The sequence below is a fragment of the Patella vulgata genome, chromosome 7 (genome assembly GCF_932274485.2).
Source record: "Patella vulgata chromosome 7, xgPatVulg1.2, whole genome shotgun sequence".
In the NCBI taxonomy this organism is placed as follows: Eukaryota; Metazoa; Mollusca; class Gastropoda; family Patellidae; genus Patella; species Patella vulgata.
In genome coordinates, this window is record NC_065885.2 from 23,841,904 (window position 1) to 23,860,727 (window position 18,824).

At 35.5% G+C, this 18,824-nt stretch overlaps 3 protein-coding genes across 3 annotated transcripts in view; 1 reads left to right on the forward strand and 2 right to left on the reverse strand.

Annotated features, from left to right (window-relative positions):
• Positions 1–2,005: 2,005 nt before the first annotated feature.
• LOC126828038 (alpha-scruin) lies at positions 2,006–5,685 on the reverse strand (the record flags this gene model as incomplete). The annotated part of the gene is made up of 6 exons (XM_050557620.1): positions 2,006–2,629; positions 3,782–4,008; positions 4,207–4,410; positions 4,785–4,971; positions 5,062–5,181; positions 5,673–5,685. Coding segments are annotated over 6 exons (918 nt in total), but the record flags the coding sequence as incomplete, so codon positions are not given.
• A 6,412-nt stretch (positions 5,686–12,097) lies between these two features.
• The window catches only part of LOC126827028 (tubulin tyrosine ligase 3), a 45,677-nt gene continuing 38,950 nt past the window's right edge, over positions 12,098–18,824 (forward strand). Inside the window, exon 1 of the mRNA XM_050556184.2 lies at positions 12,098–12,468. The gene's annotated coding sequence lies outside the window, so the exon portion shown is untranslated. The remainder of the gene's footprint in view (positions 12,469–18,824) is intronic.
• On the reverse strand, positions 15,408–17,879 carry LOC126827029 (protein rolling stone). Its single transcript, XM_050556185.2, has 2 exons — positions 17,768–17,879; positions 15,408–17,080 (listed from the first exon to the last, which is right to left on the reverse strand). Exons 1-2 carry the CDS (start codon positions 17,864–17,866, stop codon positions 16,337–16,339), a joined length of 843 nt encoding a protein of 280 aa, XP_050412142.1. The 5' UTR covers positions 17,867–17,879; the 3' UTR covers positions 15,408–16,336.

Here is an 18,824-nt window from a genome sequence, read left to right on the forward strand (position 1 = left end):
GCGAATGTGGGCCAGATCTGGCTCTGACTGGGCCACATCCGGTCCAGATATGGCAGATTTGGCCCAGTTGTGGTATGCCATATCCGGCCCAATCATTTTGACAGATGTTGCCAGATATGGGCCATGTTTGTGCCAAATATGGTGTGTTGTCTGGGTATAGATATGTAACTGATACATTTTCACATAAGTTCGTTGCAAAATGAAATAAAATGAGGTTAAAGTTCTATTGTTTCTAACTGTCAAATAGGGATTATTTTACCTGCACGCTAACCTGTACAAGAGACCCCCGTTTTCAGCCCCCCCCCCCTGCACCCCATCCCCGCTAGACTAGACACTGTCCCATGTCAGCCCCTCCCCCGCCCAGGATCACTGACAAGTGGAAATTACGCTGTAAAAGTTATTTCTGTGCCAAAATAAATACTGCTCTGTCATCTTAGCCGTTTCATGTTTGAAAATTAATTGCGTGTCTGCAGGAAAAAATAAGCAATGTTTGAAACTCATTTGGTACCACACATGCAGAAGTGGCATCAGTCTACACATGGCACAGTATACACTGTAAAAAATATCCATTTTTTATGTGGCCGAATTCCGTAATTTAACACCTTTTTTCTGTTAATCGATGGATTTTTTGGAGAAATTGTGTTAATTGTCTGAATTATTTCTTCAAATTACGTGTTTTATGTATTTCTGTGGAATATTCAGTATTAAACAGGAAATTTCCGTGAAATTTAGGGATAAAATGTTTTATTCCCTTCTATAACGGACTTAATTCTGTTATTTTACGGAATAAACGGTGGAATGACAAGGAAGTTCCGTGAAATTTAGGGATAAAATGTTTTATTCCGTTCTGTAATGGACTTAATTCTGTTGTTTTACGGGATAAACGGTGCAACGATAAGTAATCGTATACATATATAATCATTCCTAATAATCATCATGTTATAGTATTCATTTCAATTTATTAACCATAATATGAAGAATCATATTTTGTAACGTTTGGTATATAAATTGACATGTATATCTAATTTCCATTATTTATAAGATCTATAAAGTGTATTGTTATTCATCATACGGTAATCAGATTGTAAGTATTTTCATAAATATGTAAAAGTATGTTTTAATGCTGCGGTTGTTAAGGATGTAATATCTGGTAATCAAGCACGCTGAAGTCCGGATAGTACAACCGGTTGGCCAGTGTAAGTCGGTCTGTCTCTATGGCAGAGTCTGCATACCTGCGAATTGATAATACCGCAAACTTACATCTGAAAACCTCCAACCACTGACGAGTAGCGGTTTGTGATACATTGCTCTCGATTCTTATAATAGCGAAAAGAGGTTACGTTTTAAAATTATTTGCGATATCACTTCGGTGGAAGCGGACGTTAAATAACGCTATTTCACGCACGCGTATAAAGTCAATGGTTAATTCAATGAAATTTTTATCACCTTCATGGTCAGGAAACAAAATTTACCAGGATTTTTTTTTTCTGTATTAGAAAATGGAATTTATGTTAATTGAAGGAATTTCTATAAATTACAGGAAAAACAAATACGGATAAAATTTTCCTGGTAATTTTTGTTTCCGGAATTTTTTACGTTTTTTCACGGAAATTTTTGTTACAGTGTAGAGTCTTTCTAAGTTTGTAGTCATTCAAAATGCATTGAAAACATAAAATCACAATGTAAAAAACAGACAAGTACCTAGAAACAAGAGCAAGTTCCACTGGCAACCAGATGAGATATAACAAGATTCATTTATGATACAGTTACATAATTTTACCCGATACACCCCAGCTCATAATGAACAATATACATGGAATTACATCTACATTCTTAATTAATATATTCAAATCATAACGTTATCACATGTATCTTTATCTCGACTACAATAAAATAATGATCCTGTTCAAAATTACATATAATATATAAAGGAACATAGCCTTTTAGGTTAGGATTGAAAAAATGTCTTAAGTTGCACTGATGTGCTTTTTCGGTTAGCGATGGGACGGGTTCTATCTGATTCAATTTTTTTTCGGTATACAGAAGACTGCATTCAGATTGGTTATTACTCTTTTGTTTTTGTTTCTTCCTTTTTTTCGTTGACTGTAGAAAAAAAAGAATCCGCTATATATTCTGAATTCAGTTAATCACAGCCGCGACACTACTGATCTCACCCGCTTAAACAAATTAATATAGAAATATTTTCATCCATCAGAACTGATTAATGCAGAAGATTTTTTTTCAACAGAACAGAATCAATATATAGATAGATTTCCATCCGACACAATAAATTAATATACAAAGATTTCCACCAAACAGAACAGAACAAAACAAATTAATATACATAGATATCCACCCGGTAAAACAAATTATATATCACTTTAACATGAATTAAAAGAACACTTCAATTGTTCACTCCAACGAAAAAAGGCTGTGTACTTTTAGATTAGGGAGATCGATCATTAATGTTTAGCAACTGGTAAAACAGAACAGCAGATCCATTTAGCTGGCATCGGCATATCTCGAACAGAATTATCCCAAGTTTCCGTGACAGTATCAAAACATTCTACCGATTTAAGGGTTTGAAAGTTCGTTGTTGACATTCCACCAACTAAAAATATCTTTGTTCCTGGAAGTAAAAGAGTTCAAAATGAAGACAAAACTGTTTAAAAAGTTTAAAATAAAACCCTCCAACAGACGATCAAAGGTAAAGTCTTTTTGTATATAAGTCTACTTGGTCTTTGACTGGGGTGTGTTTGGTTTTTTTATGGGGGTTTATTTATGATTTTTTTTGTAGGGTTAGGAATTGAATTTCTCTCGGAGGAGACGATCCGACCTTCCAACCCATGCTCCCTGTTATTCAATATTGAATTAAAATTTCTCCCAAAATGTATCCATTCTCCAAATTCGTTTAATATCATAGGTGTTATTTCACTCTCGATTCCGATTGCATTTGTGTTATAAATAAGTTGTCAGGCAAAGTGGAATGTGCACATACAAAGCTATGCTGTCCCAAACGGGGTCCCATGGAAACCAAAATGATCTCTAACAATTTTAGCACATTTAGCAATATCGTCTGCAAGATTTCATATACCATGTTGTATAATAAATGCTCAGTTCAAATTTAGATAACCATTCCTTTTGAGTATTCAACTGTTGCCCGTGTGGGTGTAATGCAATCACGACAACACGAAGAGACTCTTAGTAATTAAATGTTTAATAATTGATTCTTGTTGCAACGACTGGCGTGTAAAATAGTAAACTTTATCATATATGAATTTAACCAATTCGTTTCAGATAGCTACAATAATGTATAGCTATGAAATGTACCAATTAGACGCGGCGATATATTCTGAATACATATATAAATTAAAAGAGCAAATAGGCCATTGGTTTTTGATCTCTCCATTCTCCAAGATCATCATTAATATCATGCTTAGACATATAAAAACGATTTAGATTTGGCATCGTGACTTATCGCAAGACATGAAGACACCATACTCTACCACTTCCTTACAAATCATCATTTCAAAAACGGACAAACATTTATATAATCTTGAAAACATTGGAGATACTCTAAGATTGAGAATTACCAAAGAATATTTACATATGGGGCTACAGGGACCATAGTTTGGGTAGAGTTTTATTGAGAATAAAGAAAAACTAAATATTAAGACAACTGAACGAGACAAGAACGACCAGGATGTCTGATGCAAAATCGAACTTTTTGTCTTAAACAACATTTACACAACAAACAATTTTCATTTCTCTTTTTTTTTACCTATAACAGCGACTCCATGGTGATGTCTAGGTAAGCCCATCTCTGCTTTAAATTCCCATTTATTTTTCGCTGGATCGAACATTTCTATTAAACCAACACTAGAAAAGGTTCCGTCTTTTGCTGCAGGATAAGAACTACTGGCACCACCACAAAGGTATAAGCCGGAACCAATAGATACCAGGCAACAGAAACATCTTGGAATACGCAGATCAGACATCGTTACCCACCTATAAAATTAAGTTATCTGTATTATGTGCATTGATAAAATATACAGCTGAAGATTCAAAGCATCAAAAAACAACTTTGCATTGAAATATAACGATAAAGAATTGTACTAGGGCAGGTGTAGACGATCAGTTGTTTTAACTCAGCTCTACTCGCAAAATAATTTCCTTTGTTTCATATTGAATGGCCCAAGAACTTACTGGTTCGTTCTGGGATCAAACGCTTCTACGGACTGAAGAATTGGTAGCTCCGTTTTTTTGTCAAGGTGTTCACCATGGCCTCCAGCAACATAAATCTTTCCATCATTAACAGCAGCTCCAAAACCCATTCTAGCTGAATTCATAGGACGTGCATATATCCAGCTATTGGTTTTATTATTGTAGCATTCTACACTGGCTAAAACACTAGAAATACAATTAGGTTTACTTAGATTAACTTTGCACAATACATGTTAAGGGTACAAATCCAAAGTTTAATCTTGCCCTTCTTTGAGCTAACGGCAGCTTGTGTTTCATAAAAAGAACAACTATATTTTATGGCAGAGCATGCTCATTTTATGACACCTCTCTATCAGTTTAGTTCTATTTTTAATGAACATGTAGCTTTGTCGAACATAACATCATCTGTGGGGTATCTATACAGAGTTTTATCCGCTTTTAGTACGTTTATATTGCTGGAAAAAGACTATTTGTTTCATACCGGATTTCATTTCATTGAAGTAGGTATACCGAATTATTTTTTTCTAAAGACCCATTACACGTTTTATAGAAATACCTACCGTGTTTTTTCATCTTGACCGCCAATTGCGTATAGCATTCCATATAAAGCACACATTTTATGATACATCCTCGAACTGTTCATTAGAGCACATTCTCTCCACACCTTTTGACCAGGGTCAAACTGGAACACTTTCTTTAAAGGTAGAGGGTGCCTTTTTGTGAAGGTCTTTTTTGCGCCTGTACCACCTATTTCAATAATAAAAGAGGATCACTATCATTTAATAATTAGTATGAAATAGAAAATATTGAAAGTAAAGGTAGTTTGTGAATACTTACCACTTAAATATAATTTCCCACCTAAAAAGGCAACCGCATGATGGTGACGTGGTTCCGGTAATTCAGCGTAGTACTTCCATTGGTTATCGTTACTATAATATCTCTCTATATGCTTCTGAGCTAAAAATTTCAAAGAAAACGTTTCATTCACTAAGTGATGGCATAAAGTCTTCCCTCATTCTTCACACAGAGAACTATCTACTTTGAGAATATATATCTACACTGAATGGCCGCCATATTCACAAAATGGTATACTATTTTGTAATGCGGTTCTAATCCGTTTTACATCTTTCATACACACAAAAATAAAAAATAAAAACATTTTCAATTTTATTTAATGGAATCAAAATTAAAATGTCGGCGAAACAGCTTCTTTCCCTTTAGATTCAAAACAGAAAGGAGTTGGAAGTTATTAGTATATAAGTAGCTGATGTACTGGGTTTGTTTTGGGTTTTTTGTGTGTTTTTTTTTAACTCACTATGATCTTCCTTGGTGTCCTGTTGAAAACCGCCTATAACAAGAATATCACCAGAAATAAAAGAAGGAGAGATAGACCGAGCAGCTGGAGTTGGTGCAAGAGATGCCAGAGGCTGTGATTTCTGTACACCGACCTTGATTGGTGGTTCATGAGTCACTACTTCACATGAAAAGGCGTTTCGGAGATCTTTAAACGATGGTGGGTTTTCATCTGGGATTGTCTGAAATATAGAAATCCCTTTGGAATGTAATGTAGTGTAATTTTAATCCCTCTCATATGGCCATTGACAATAACTCATTAACTGGTTTTCATATGTGCTATAGTCCTATTGAAATACGGAAATACGTTAGATTACCCTGCACTACCCTAACGATACACAATCACGGTTTAGTAATTTGGAATACAGTCCAAATTTCTGAAAACTATTTTAGTGAGATACACTTGCCAACATTTGTAAAAAAAAAAACCCCAGCTATTATAGGCCAGAAAACAGTTTGAAGGATACAATATTCACAAGTAAACCCGACATCCAGGCAAATGGCGCATTGAGCACACAATCGAGATACTATGTTGGCTTCAATCAATGATGATGATGGGGATAATCACAATTGTGATGAAGACGTATTTGGCATACGCGTGGAAATGATTTATGCTGCACAAGAGTGACCAAATGACGAATTTAATGGCGGTAGTCTCAGATAATAGCGGGAGATTAGGATAAAAGATATAATACGTAAATTCTTCTTACCATAAACGTGTCAGTAGATGCAGTGGCGGGATGGTTCATCCCAATATCATTCCTGAAACATATTCTTGGTAGTGGTTTAGGTAAATCTAGCAAATCAGATTTTTGGTTATCTTCTGTCGATACAATCCTTTTAAAATGAAAATCACACTTCAACGAAAACTATAAATATAGGCTCACAAATCGTGGAAATACGGAAGACAGCAGTAATATCTCGACAGCAGCTTATCGGAAAGGAAAACTTGGATCTTGACAAAATTTTATATTTCGGCAAAGGGGAAGGGGATAACTCTAGAACGCAAAGTCGCAGACTGCTGAATATCGCTAGGGTTTGTCCATTAATGGCCACAATGCTACAAATGTGAAAATAATCCGTTAAAAACTACAACATCTCTTGCGCTCATGGGTGGTAGGGTGGTGGAGTGTTTGTTGTTTTGTTTTGTTTTGTTTTTTTTTGGTTTTTTTTTGGTTGTGTTGAGGGGGGGGGGTCCGTGAGTCTGGAAGGAAATATCGAAGAAAGCTGGATATCGATAGGGATTGTCCTCTCATGACCCCAATGCTTCCAGCCAAAATTAAAAGCAATCAGTTGAAAGATATAGCCTCTATCGCGTTCACAAATTAAAACCAGTTGAAAAATATAGCCTCTATCGCGTTCACAAAGTTTTCGATATAGGGGGATAACTCCAGATGGAAAGCCGCGGAACGATGAACATCGATAGCGTTCGTCTTCCCAAAACCACAATTCTTCACACCAAATTTTAAAAGAATGTGTTAAGAACTATAGCCCCTATTTTCACAAAGGGGATGGGGCGTAGTTTTGGGTTGGGATATCAAAGAACGCAGAAAATCAGAAGGTTTTCGTCCTCTAACGGCCCCAATGCTTCCCACCAAATTTGAAAAGAATCCGTTAAAACGTTCACAAGGTGTTTGTCAAAGGGGGATAACCCCGTAACGGAAAGTTGCGGAACGCTGAAAATCGATAAGGTTCATCCACTCTGGACCCCAATGCTTGAAAACATGGGGGCATAACATTGGTACAAAATGTCGCCCAACGCAAAATATCGATGCCTCATGCCAAATCTGTAAAAAATATTTCGTCAAAATTTGTAGCCCCCCCCCATCCCTTTCACAAGCCAATTGTTGACGGACGGAAAACGGACAGGGTGACATAATAATAAGCCAACACTGAAATGTGGACATATAGAAATTATATATGTCCTATAATTTATGTATCAGATTATTTTAGCTTGTATTGTGATTATTCGCATCTGAATTTTTCTCAATTAAATAACAAGCCAGAGAAAAGTGTCGAGGGCTAAAGATATATGGCACTAGCGATGGTACTGGACAGTTGGCCTTTTTGTATGAAATCACCTAAGGGGATAACAGTTTGGGATCAATTGTGCTTCAAATATATGTAGAAAACACTAAAACAATTCTGGTATACTCGTTAAGACCAATTTTCTTTAGGCTGTTCCATTCTGCTTTTCGATTATGGCGACAGCGTTTGACAAATGCTCGTAAAACATAATAATATATATTTACCAGTTGGCATGGATCAACATTTCACGACATTTGTCGGAATTCTTCAATAAATCATTGGATTCTAAGCATTTAAAAAGTTCTGAATGAGATAGATATGGAAAACGCACACATTCCATAACTTGATTTAGATACTGTTCTCTATCCTTCATATTGTAAGCAATCCATTTTAAACCGGCCCAAAATACATCCATTTCAGAAGAGACCAATAGCCGATCATCATGTAGAAGCGCACATAGATTGTCTAGGCTTAACTGATTGAAAGGAATTGTATCATAGCAATCCGTGAAGTGTTCAATAATACTCTGACGTGATATTCGATAAGCTTCACTAGTCACAGGAAGTTTTCCAGATTGCACAGCAATCAAAGCTTGGTCAACTGTAATAGCATCCATATACTTTGCACATTTTTCCTTTATGACAGGAATGCTTAAAAAGTCGGCAGCCATGATCAAATCACCTATGTACTCTGGCGTTATTTCAATTGTAGCCAGGTAGATATATTCTAAGAATATGCGGAAGGCATCTGGTGATATACCGTGCAGCTTGATCTCTAAAGGCAGCTTCGTCTTCTCAGATGTGCGCGCGAATGAATCCGCAAAGTACTTGCTGAAACATGATAAAACCACTCTGTGAGCTTTGAAAACTTGGTTTCCCACGTAGACGATGACATCAAGAAGTTGAGTATGTTGGTGTAAGTTGCTAAGATGTTCCCCAATTATTGAAAAATGATGAATTTTGTCTATTGGAATTGTTGTGAGTTGCTTCAAGATCTCGTTGAAAGTTTGGTCTGACGGATGGGATTTAAGCTTATCATCTCCCTTATTTACTTCGTCAATCTGTTGCTCATTGTCAATTGTATGGAATATGTTACTTTCATCAAGGAACATAACTCGACCAGGTGCTATTGGAACTGATGTTAAACGTGTTACTTTATGTTTTTCTCCGGATTCATTCCCACCTTCAACATAAAAAAAACACGACGTGATCATTGTTTCATCCGAAAAGGCCAAACATATCCGGGAACTTTTGAACGTCAATGGAAACCAGGGTAGGATTTATTTGGAGGCCTTGTAGTTTTTGGACGTGCTCTACCCCCCCCCCCCCCAAAAAAAAAATGAATAACTTTTCATGCTTCCCGAATTTTACACATCGTATTAGTTCATCTCGAGTCACGGCATTACCGAGCTAGGTAAGTATTTTGCTGAAAATAAGCTCTGTTGTGTTAGGAACAAACATAATATGGAGCTTTTATTCGATTTGAATTAACTAGGCAAATCTACCACATTTATGGCATCTGATAGACTAATATTTTACTAATGGCTGATCTCGATATACAAGCCATTTAATTGTTAAATGTTAAGTGCCTCTAGATAAAAAAAAAATCCCGTGCATTGAAAAAATGCTATGTAGCCTTGTGAATATGTCAAGATTGTATGGGGAAACTTATTTACGTATCATTTGTATTGTTGGGGTATTCCCACCACCACCTTAAGCACGAACATTACATGGCTTCATATTGAATAATTTAGAGAATTAGAATTGATGTTAAACTTAACATGTATAGTAAGTCTCGGGGGACGCACTACACTCAAACAGAACCGAAAAGGCATGGAGGTGCATGTAGTGACCTACTGCGCCTTGTTTGTATCCCACTATTTTTGCTGCTTGGCCATCTAAATGGGGTTTTGGGTATTTCCAACTGCTGTCACTGGAAATATTATGGTTTGCTGGTTGATTAGTTACATACTTACCGTGAGCTTGTTTAGGAAATATATCTTTTGTAACAACCTCTTCAACTCCCCCACTTTGAACAGAAACTCTCTCATTATCCTTTCCATTAACCTTAGGCTTTACGGGCTTCGTCTCCCTAGATGTATTTTCAGATCGAAGTGATGTGCTACCTGACGTGTATCCGCTATCTTTCATCAAAGATCGACGACCTTCAGACTCACCGGAGTCCTCTTTAAATGTTCTCTGAGGTTTTGGTGTTGAAGTGAGTGGACCAGGTTGTGAGCAGAGAGTTGGTGTAGGAGATTGTCTGGAACTACCCGCGTACTTATAGGTTTCCAGAGAAAAACTGTCCAGGGTATCGATATCTGCTAACAGTGATTCCTCGAGCTGACTCGAGGACATAACCACCTCTGGTGAAACTGCCCCTCCAGCCTTTGATGCAAGGGTACTGTACCTGGCTTGCCATTCCGCCTGTGGATCTATGTCAGATAACGGATTATATAAATCAGTGGATTGGTCCAATTCCCCCTTGTACATCTCTAGTCGCCCTAAACACAACCCTTTCCCCAGCGTTTAATCATAATGGCAGGAGTTATGGTGAAGTTGCTTTGACGTCATACAATATAATAACGTCATAAAGGGTGTGTGGATTTTTAAGACCGTACCATTGAGCTGATTGTTTTACACAGTACTTGTACTGTGGCATCATGTAGAATTATTTTCTTTATTTCAAGTTGCATTTTTCTGCCTAATTTGATCAGATGAATGGATAGACATTGATTCTATTCTGGTACATCATATACTTTATATCATGTCACGAATTCAAAACTATCGATTCAAATTGTACATAACTTTAGAATAATTTATTCGTTTGATCTTTCAATTCAATATAGTCTGACAAGTAAACTGACAAGTAAACTGGTTGAATAACTAAATGAAGTCACACCCAATTAATCGATATTTTTAAATTAAACATTTACAATGTAAACGATGTCCTAATTGAATAGACAAAATATATTATTGATTTTAAAGTAAGAAGACTTTTCTGTAAATTTTACAAAACATACACTACTGATTATTGCTAAACGCCACTGGGCAATTAATCCTTCTTGTTGGCAATGAATGAAATGCATAGACTCTTGAAAGGCTGATTGATCTTAATAATTGTTTACTCATGTGCCTTTTGGAAATACTATTTTGTGTGCATGGTCTGAAAGTCTGTATTTGTCTGGGCTGTTGGGGCTTTAATAGAGTTCTCTTCGATTGTTTTCTAATTCATGATGGTGTTCTCTTAACCGGTTTGTTCTCACTTTCCCAGCAGATTAACCCTACTAATTAAGCGGATTAGGGATTAGCTATAGATTAGTGAGTTATACTCTGTTTTAATTATTGCATGAACAGTTCAATTTAACATATGACATGTGTGAACTATAAATCACTGTCTGATTTTTCGTTCATATGTCAGTTTAATTTTATACTTAATTACGATGAACACTGTTTGTGGTAAAAGTTTATTAAATAGTTGAAAGTTCAAATTGTATGTCATTCCAAAATGGCTAATGCACGGGTAAACGTTAGGTTCATTCCAAACTCGAGAGGTACTCGAAGCTATAAGTTCAGTGTTAAGACAAGAAGAGGAGCCCCCCATTAACTGGAGGTGTACTGTTCGTGAATGCCCTGCTACTTGCAATACCAGGAATGACCTGGTTACTACCTACAGAAACATCCATAATTATCAAGCTGATCCAACCAAATTAAAAGTTGACATGTTTTTTATCAGCAATGAAAGAATCGGTTAAAGCATATTCTAAGCCAATTCCAGCAGTTTACAAAGAAGACTTTATATGAATACGGAAATTCGATATCACATTTAGTCGGATTTTAAATATACATGTACAATACTAAATTTGTTAATAAAATAACTTGTATGTAAAGTAGTTAATATTGATATGAAAAATATATATGTACATGCTAAATTTGTTAATAAAATAACGTTTATGTAAAGTGGTTAATATTGATATGAAAAAGACTATAGTTTAACACCATTGTTACCCTAATTAGTACTGGTCCAATGATTTTACCTGGAAAACAATAGCTGCTGGGAAAGTGAGAACACCCCTCTTAACCATGTAAAGTGGCGTACATCTTCTTTTGAAGAATATTTGACCGAAATAAACATTATGGTGTGTCGGTTAGAATTTACTTAAATGTTTTGATTGCGTGACCTTATTCTATATACAGCATTGTGTATAATATTACATTGAATGCATACCTGATTTAGTTGAATCGGTATTATTGAAACGTGATATTATGTTGTCAAGCATTCAACGATCTAACAAGACATGGAGGTAGAACAGTTTAAATTTACACAATCAAATAACATTTAACATTCATAAAACTATAAATATTGTTTAATATTCAGCTTGACACTATTTCTCTACATATACTTCAAGTTGGAGACTCCATATTGATTCAATGCCCGGTATCCAAGGACAACAAATCACCAAACTTTGTCTGTGATAGCATTCACTCTCAAACCAAAAACATTAAGAGATTGATTGAAGCGTTATTATATTCTAGCTTATTTCAACCTGTATGCGACCAAAACTATATTAAGTACATTATAGACACAACTGTCTCTTAATACGAGATTAATATAATAAACCCGGATTAACGGCTTAATGGATTAGTATTGTCGAACATATGAACGTCAGTCATAATAAGTGAGGATTAATAGAGATTTACATTATTGCGACCATGTGTGCGATTAATGCAAATCACTACAATTAATTATAAGCTCATCTAAAGCACCACATAGGTTTTAGGGAATTTTGGATTTGTACTTGGACGGGATCACGTCCAATGGACAGTGTTAGATGTTTTGGAATATGTACAATTGTTTTAAGGGGTAAGTAAATCAAAAATATATTTGTTGTATCAATACATTATTTTGTCCAAATTAATAATATAGTGATGTTTTAAACTATCATTGTGTATCTACATACAGTTTTATAAACAATATATGATCTCAATTAAATACGTGAAAAATTCTAAAAATGTTATATCAACAACTGAATTTCACCATATTATAATATAATTATAAAGAGACTGATGTTTTATGTCTCGGTAATACTTCACTTGAATCAAAGACACACACAGTGGTTTCTGCGTGATATATATAAGTACAAAAGTATAAAAGTTTCATACTATCTACACGTAGAACACCATTATGGAATTTAACACATGCATTGTAATACGATAAATAGAGATTTAAGTAATCAAATACAATAAATTTTTAAACATTTTAAAAAAAAAGGGGGCAAGTTTAAATACAACGTTGTCTAAATTACTTGCATTACGTAAACTAATGATTTCAGTTTATCGTCCAACAGAACAATCAAATCAGTTCGAGTTTTAACGTTTGACTAAATGAATCCATTATTTGGAATTGTCAGGAATGCGTATATATACTAAAATAGTCTCAACATGGTTGTAGATTCCAATTGATAATCAATATGAATATCTAAGGATATGCAAATGTAAAGAGGCTGCTTGACATTTAATGAAGAGAATGCTTTGTGACTTTTGCTGGAGTGGGTAAATGTATAACATTTACAGTTCTTATTCTGTATTTTACACTTAAGGTTGACCAATACAGACGTTTATCTGTATCGTTTGCGACAAAGAAAATCAGATAAAATTAAATCGGAATTTCTTAAACCAACCAGGCTAATGAGGCCGAACATACGCCATGCAGGTGCCATGAGGGGGATGGGGCATCGGCGCTTTTATTTCGGATATTCAACTGCCGATATTCACGCGACCTCGGGTTTTCGTCACACACGAACAACTGGACAACTTTTCTTTGCAGGTCCTCCTTCCGGAAGTATGTCATAGTAAAAAAAATCCATTGCGCAAAGTGTGCTATAGCGGGTCGTACATCAGACAGATTATGCTTTGTCTTTTCAGAACACCTGATACAACTTGCCGTCTCCATATTTATGTTTTCATTGTGTTATGTTAACAATGGTGTCCTAAAATTAGGTTAATTGTATAAAATCAATATAAATAGCGTGTAGATATTAATCAGAAACACTGTCTTTTGTATAATTGATAAATCTGATAAAATAAGTATAGTGTTTCAATTGCCCAACGAGTACTATATACACTTTTAAGTGTATATAGTACTCGTTGGGCAATTTGTATGAACCAAACAATTCCAAACAGCTGCCTCGAATATACATGAACGCTTGCCTTCTGCGATCTTGTTGTCTCTATATATAACAATATAGGCAGCCACCCAAATGTTGGAGCTGGTTCGGCTGAAAAACAGAACATTGACGACAAGGTGGTAGGGGAAGGGTGTGTGTGTGTGTGTGTGGGGGGTAATATGGGCATGAGGGTAATATGGGCCACAACTCTGACAAGCTTGTCATGTGACATTTCTTTAAAATGTTATTTACCAAGACTTCTACATCCTCTAAACATATGCTACGCATCATAAAATGTCCAGAGATACATTCCACAAAAAAGCTCGGTATTTTAAAAAAAAAATTATGCGTTAAAAGTGTTTTTTGGGGGTTGAAGACTATCAGTGCATTCCATGAAACACTTACATTGTAAACAAAATCTCTTTTGAGCATTTAAATATAATATTATATTTAGGCTCGAGCCTGTAATTAAAGGGAGAAAACTCCTGGTCTATCTTTATGAAATCCTTTCTTATCTAATCTTTGTCACTTGGAGTAATAAGGAACATGCACATTTGGGGTGATATGAACCATGGTTCATATTATGCCCTAACCATTAAAAATAAATTATCCACGGAATCTTAACAAATTTCACGGGAATGATTTATAGAATAAATCATAAGCCAAAATTATTTTTAGCAATTTTATTTTTTTATGTGGTTCAGAAGCATTATGACGACTATATGTAGAAGGGGGTAATATGGGACATATTTTTTGCTGTGGAATATTTCATAGGTATAATGAATCGATAAACTAAACCTATATCTTTTAAGTTAAGCTGCACTCTAAATTCCTCATTTTCTTCTGGAAGCAGTATCAGAAATCTGTTACATGCTGTCAGCTCATATTACCCCATCACATTGTCTTTATATTTTATAAATTGAAAGATGGGCCCTGTAGCATCAACTAGAAAGTTGATTTGTTTCAATATAACATTATACCTATGTGAAATATTCCACGACAAAAAAAAAAAAAAAAGCAAAAAAAAAAAAAAAAAAAAAAATATGTCCCATATTACCCCGCCCCACTTTCCCCTAAATACTAGTATCCTTTATTCTATAAACTAGTTCGTTGTTCGATCCAACAAAATGGCTAGGAAATTGATTAGCATTGGGTAAACAACCATAACGTGACTCTCTTATTGGGATATTGTCGCCCATTAAGCCCCGCCCCCCTTCAATATAAATGAAATTAAGGACCTGGGGCCTGTTTCACGAAATTTTAACTAAGATAAAATCCAAATTTTAGTAATTTGATTGGATAATATTAGGTTGATTTTAGTGCTTAGCCAATCAAAATTGAAGTATCTGCTAAAATTTGGATTTTATCTTTAGTTAAGATTTCGAGAAACAGTGCCCAGGTTTTTGGGCCATCATTTATAATGAGCAAGCTCCAGGTTTGGCCCTTGGCAAATACATACACCTCATCCCATCAGTAGTTTATAAACGATTTTAATGAAAGAAAATTAAAATCTTTACATTTTTAATGTAATTAACTTTTTGGTAAAATTCAAGAAATAAAAAAAAAGTAAAATAACTTAAGTGGTTCTATAACAAAAGTGATAATTTTATACAGAATTAACCAAAACATTGGGCCATTCTGAGTTTCAAACTTCAAAGTCTGTATTACATAAGACTCTTATAGTATGCTAAATATTACAATATAATTGAGAAATCTCTGTTCTCTTATGTCTTGTTATTGTCTTATATGCCTCCATCAAAACTATTCATGTGTTACTCAAATAAAGGAAAGAGAAACGCCCAGGAAAGCTCGCTAAGAATTCAATATTAATGTCTCGTGTGCAATGGTGTAGACTTTAGATAATAAATATATAGAAGATCTAAAATCTAGAATGTATTTCTTTGTCCGCTGTTGGTAGCAACCAATAAACAATACAAAGACTTATATATGGGCATGTAAAGGTTGACATTTTATTTCATTTTGAAATGGAATAGTGTCGTGCTGTAAAAGATAATTATCAGCAAGAAAATAAAATATATAAACGAATTTAAGTGTAATTGCCATGAGTTGTATGTCTCAAAGACTTATGTAAAAACATATTAAAAGTAGGACGGCTTGTAAACCAATACTTTCAAATTTTACAAAACTTAATTTGAATTTCACTCTATCAGTGGACGCTTCCCTGAAATGGATGCCCGGGGCATTCGAAAACAATTACAACAATAAGTCTGGAATAACATCATGAGCATTATTTTCAATATACATCATGAGAATACTTAATAAAAATAGTTTTTTTAATTCAAAAAACACACACACACAAAAATAAAAAAAATAAAATTCGAATTAAAAAAAAAAATTGAAATTAAAACAAAAATTAACAAGATATATTATGGGAAACAATCTCAAAGGGTATAAATAGCAAGGACACACATGTACTAACAATGCAAAAGCTAAAACCTCGTTTACAAAAGACTATATTTTAAGTTTGGTTCTCGTATAGAACCGTTTTTCCATAAACTATAGCCTAAATTAAATTCATTTAAAATTTGTTTGCACAGTCTTCAACTATAACGCAGCTAATCTTTTGTAAGCGAAGACCCGAAGTTTATAAATTAAATAAAATAAAAAGTGTAATAAGGGAACAACAATTAATCCTATAAGCAAAACCACACCCGTTGTCGGGCCTGGTTTATTCCAGTCAAGAATATCATAGATCACCCGGCTGTGGTCGCCAGCCCAATAAATCGCACTGAATATAGTATATAGTAATAAATACACAAACGGATAAATAAAATGAAGGATTCGAAAAGGCACTGCCGTGACAAAATGTTCTATAAATATTATAAGAGAATTAAGGATATGAAGTTGGAGATTATAATTTCCTATAGGACCACCTGGCATGGTGGGATAAATACTTGTCCAGAATATGATGGTGACCACGAGAGCCCCTGTTGAAACGGCATTATATATTACCCATACAACAATTCGGGCGATATAAAAGTGCACTTTTGGCGATTCTTGCATACTCATATCGTCGTCGTCTCTGAAGTAATCATTATGGACGTCTTCCTCCGTTCTTCTGAAAATCGAGCCTCCCTGTCGCCATTTGTAAATATGGTACACCACTGCCGCTACTAAATGTGTGGTCAGGTAGATAGTGAGAACGATGTAGGTCCAGTTAGTTAAAAAGACGCCCCAACCTAATTTCCCTCCATCAATACTACCATTTCTGGTGACTATTAGCCATGACATAGTATAAAGTGTAAGAAATAAACGATACAATATGTACACAATCGGTGGTGATCGGAACTGTAAAACAAAAAGAAAAGTATCGTGTTTGAGAGTCGATACCTCAAGTACAAAACTAATGATTGCAAAATGTGTGGGAACGTCCACCTCGACACAAACTAGGTCATTTCGGGACTAACATAAGTTTCAATTTTATTTCAGTAATTCGCTTGCGCGTAAGCGTCTTTAGCAGTGGGAAGAAACCTGATGACCCGGAGAAAACCCAAGGGGTTGGACAGGCGACCCTGTCACGAACAACCGGGAAAACGAAACTACACCAGATGACTTATGATACAACGGGCACGCGCTAACCATTCAGCCAACCACCCACCCTCCCCTCCCCCGATTGCAAAATGTATTCAGGTATCGAAAAACACATTATTGCTAAGAGCAATACAATTTACTAGATACGAACTCATTTTTAATATTTACCGGTATGCGATGAATGGATATACATGTAAATGTAAATAAGACTAGGGCAAGTGATTGGCGAGATTGCGAGTTAGGGTAAGCGCCTGGGCTAGATCCAGGGTTAGGGTTAGTGTTGGGATTAGCGCTAGTCCTGTTTACATCTCGTGACCTTTGACAAAACTTGAAGGTGGCCTTATCAAAAAGATCTAAACCACTATTACTTCAAAACATCTTTTAACTCAATGCTACCGCCCCCTTTGTGTAAAAACGCCATGTTTAGTAACATTTTTAACTCACCTGAAACATATAAAATCTGCTATCATCTACATTACCGAATCCAAATTTCATTAACCTGAACTCCTCTCTTAAAACATGTAATACCGTCCCGCAATCCATGTTTTCCGTAACCTTTCTTTGGTCAACGAAATGTGTAAATGAATGACTCAGCTATATACATGTATATATATATCATGTTTCGCAAGACGCTATTATAAATATTACTTTGTAAATTTCTACTACAATCCAACCCACTTCTGATAAAGGTAACAAGATATAGAGCTTAACAATAGTTAAAGTGCACATAAGGTCACTAGACTTCATTTCCTGTACTTGTTGTTGTTCTTCATGTCCGCTTCCACCGAAGGTGATATCGCAGCCAAGTTACCGAAAAAAAAACATAGGTGGTGGACTATAACACAATAGACTATCAGTGGTGGAAAATTCGTCGCTTCCAGGTAAATTTTGAACATATAGATAATCATAGGCGTACGGGTTTGATGACAGCTAGGGGGCAGAACGCGATATGCCCGAAAAAAAATTCGGGTTTACAGAGAGCGCCTGACTTCCTTGAGAGGCGAAGAGAGCGGAGCTGACCTTGCCCCCCCCCCCTCAGGTGGCTGACTCGAATTCCAATCAATCGTTTACAGTCCACGAAGACGGGACCGTTGGGAGAATATTTTGAAAATTTAACTGCTACAATCGCGTTTTCCTGCTATTCCAGCCTGTGAATACAGCAACTTCAATTTGGTCCAATATAGCCTACCTGGCTAACCGGAATTCCAAACAACCAATCAATCGTCGCCGGTTTCGGGGTAATACCCTCCCGGAGAAAATTTTGAAAATTTAACCACCGCAAATGCGTTTTCTGCTATTCTAGCACGTGTAAACTCCAAAAGTATCCAATGGTTTTGTAACCGAAATCCAACTCTGAATTCCAACCATCCAATCAGACTGTTGCAGCTGCATTCACAAATAATAATCGATGCCCGAAAATGTCGCACAAAGTAGAGTGACTCCAGGCAACATTTTTTGATCCATAGTCAACTCTGTACAAATTCGTGACATTCAATTAAAA

Coding starts and splice junctions, on each gene's coding strand:
- LOC126827029 (XM_050556185.2), bottom strand. CDS start 17,866: ATGGATTGCGGGACGGTATTACATGTTTTAAGAGAGGAGTTCAGGTTA. Junction 17,081..17,767: donor GCAGATTTTATATGTTTCAG/GTGAGTTAAAAA, acceptor TTTGTTTTACAG/TTCCGATCACCACCGATTGT.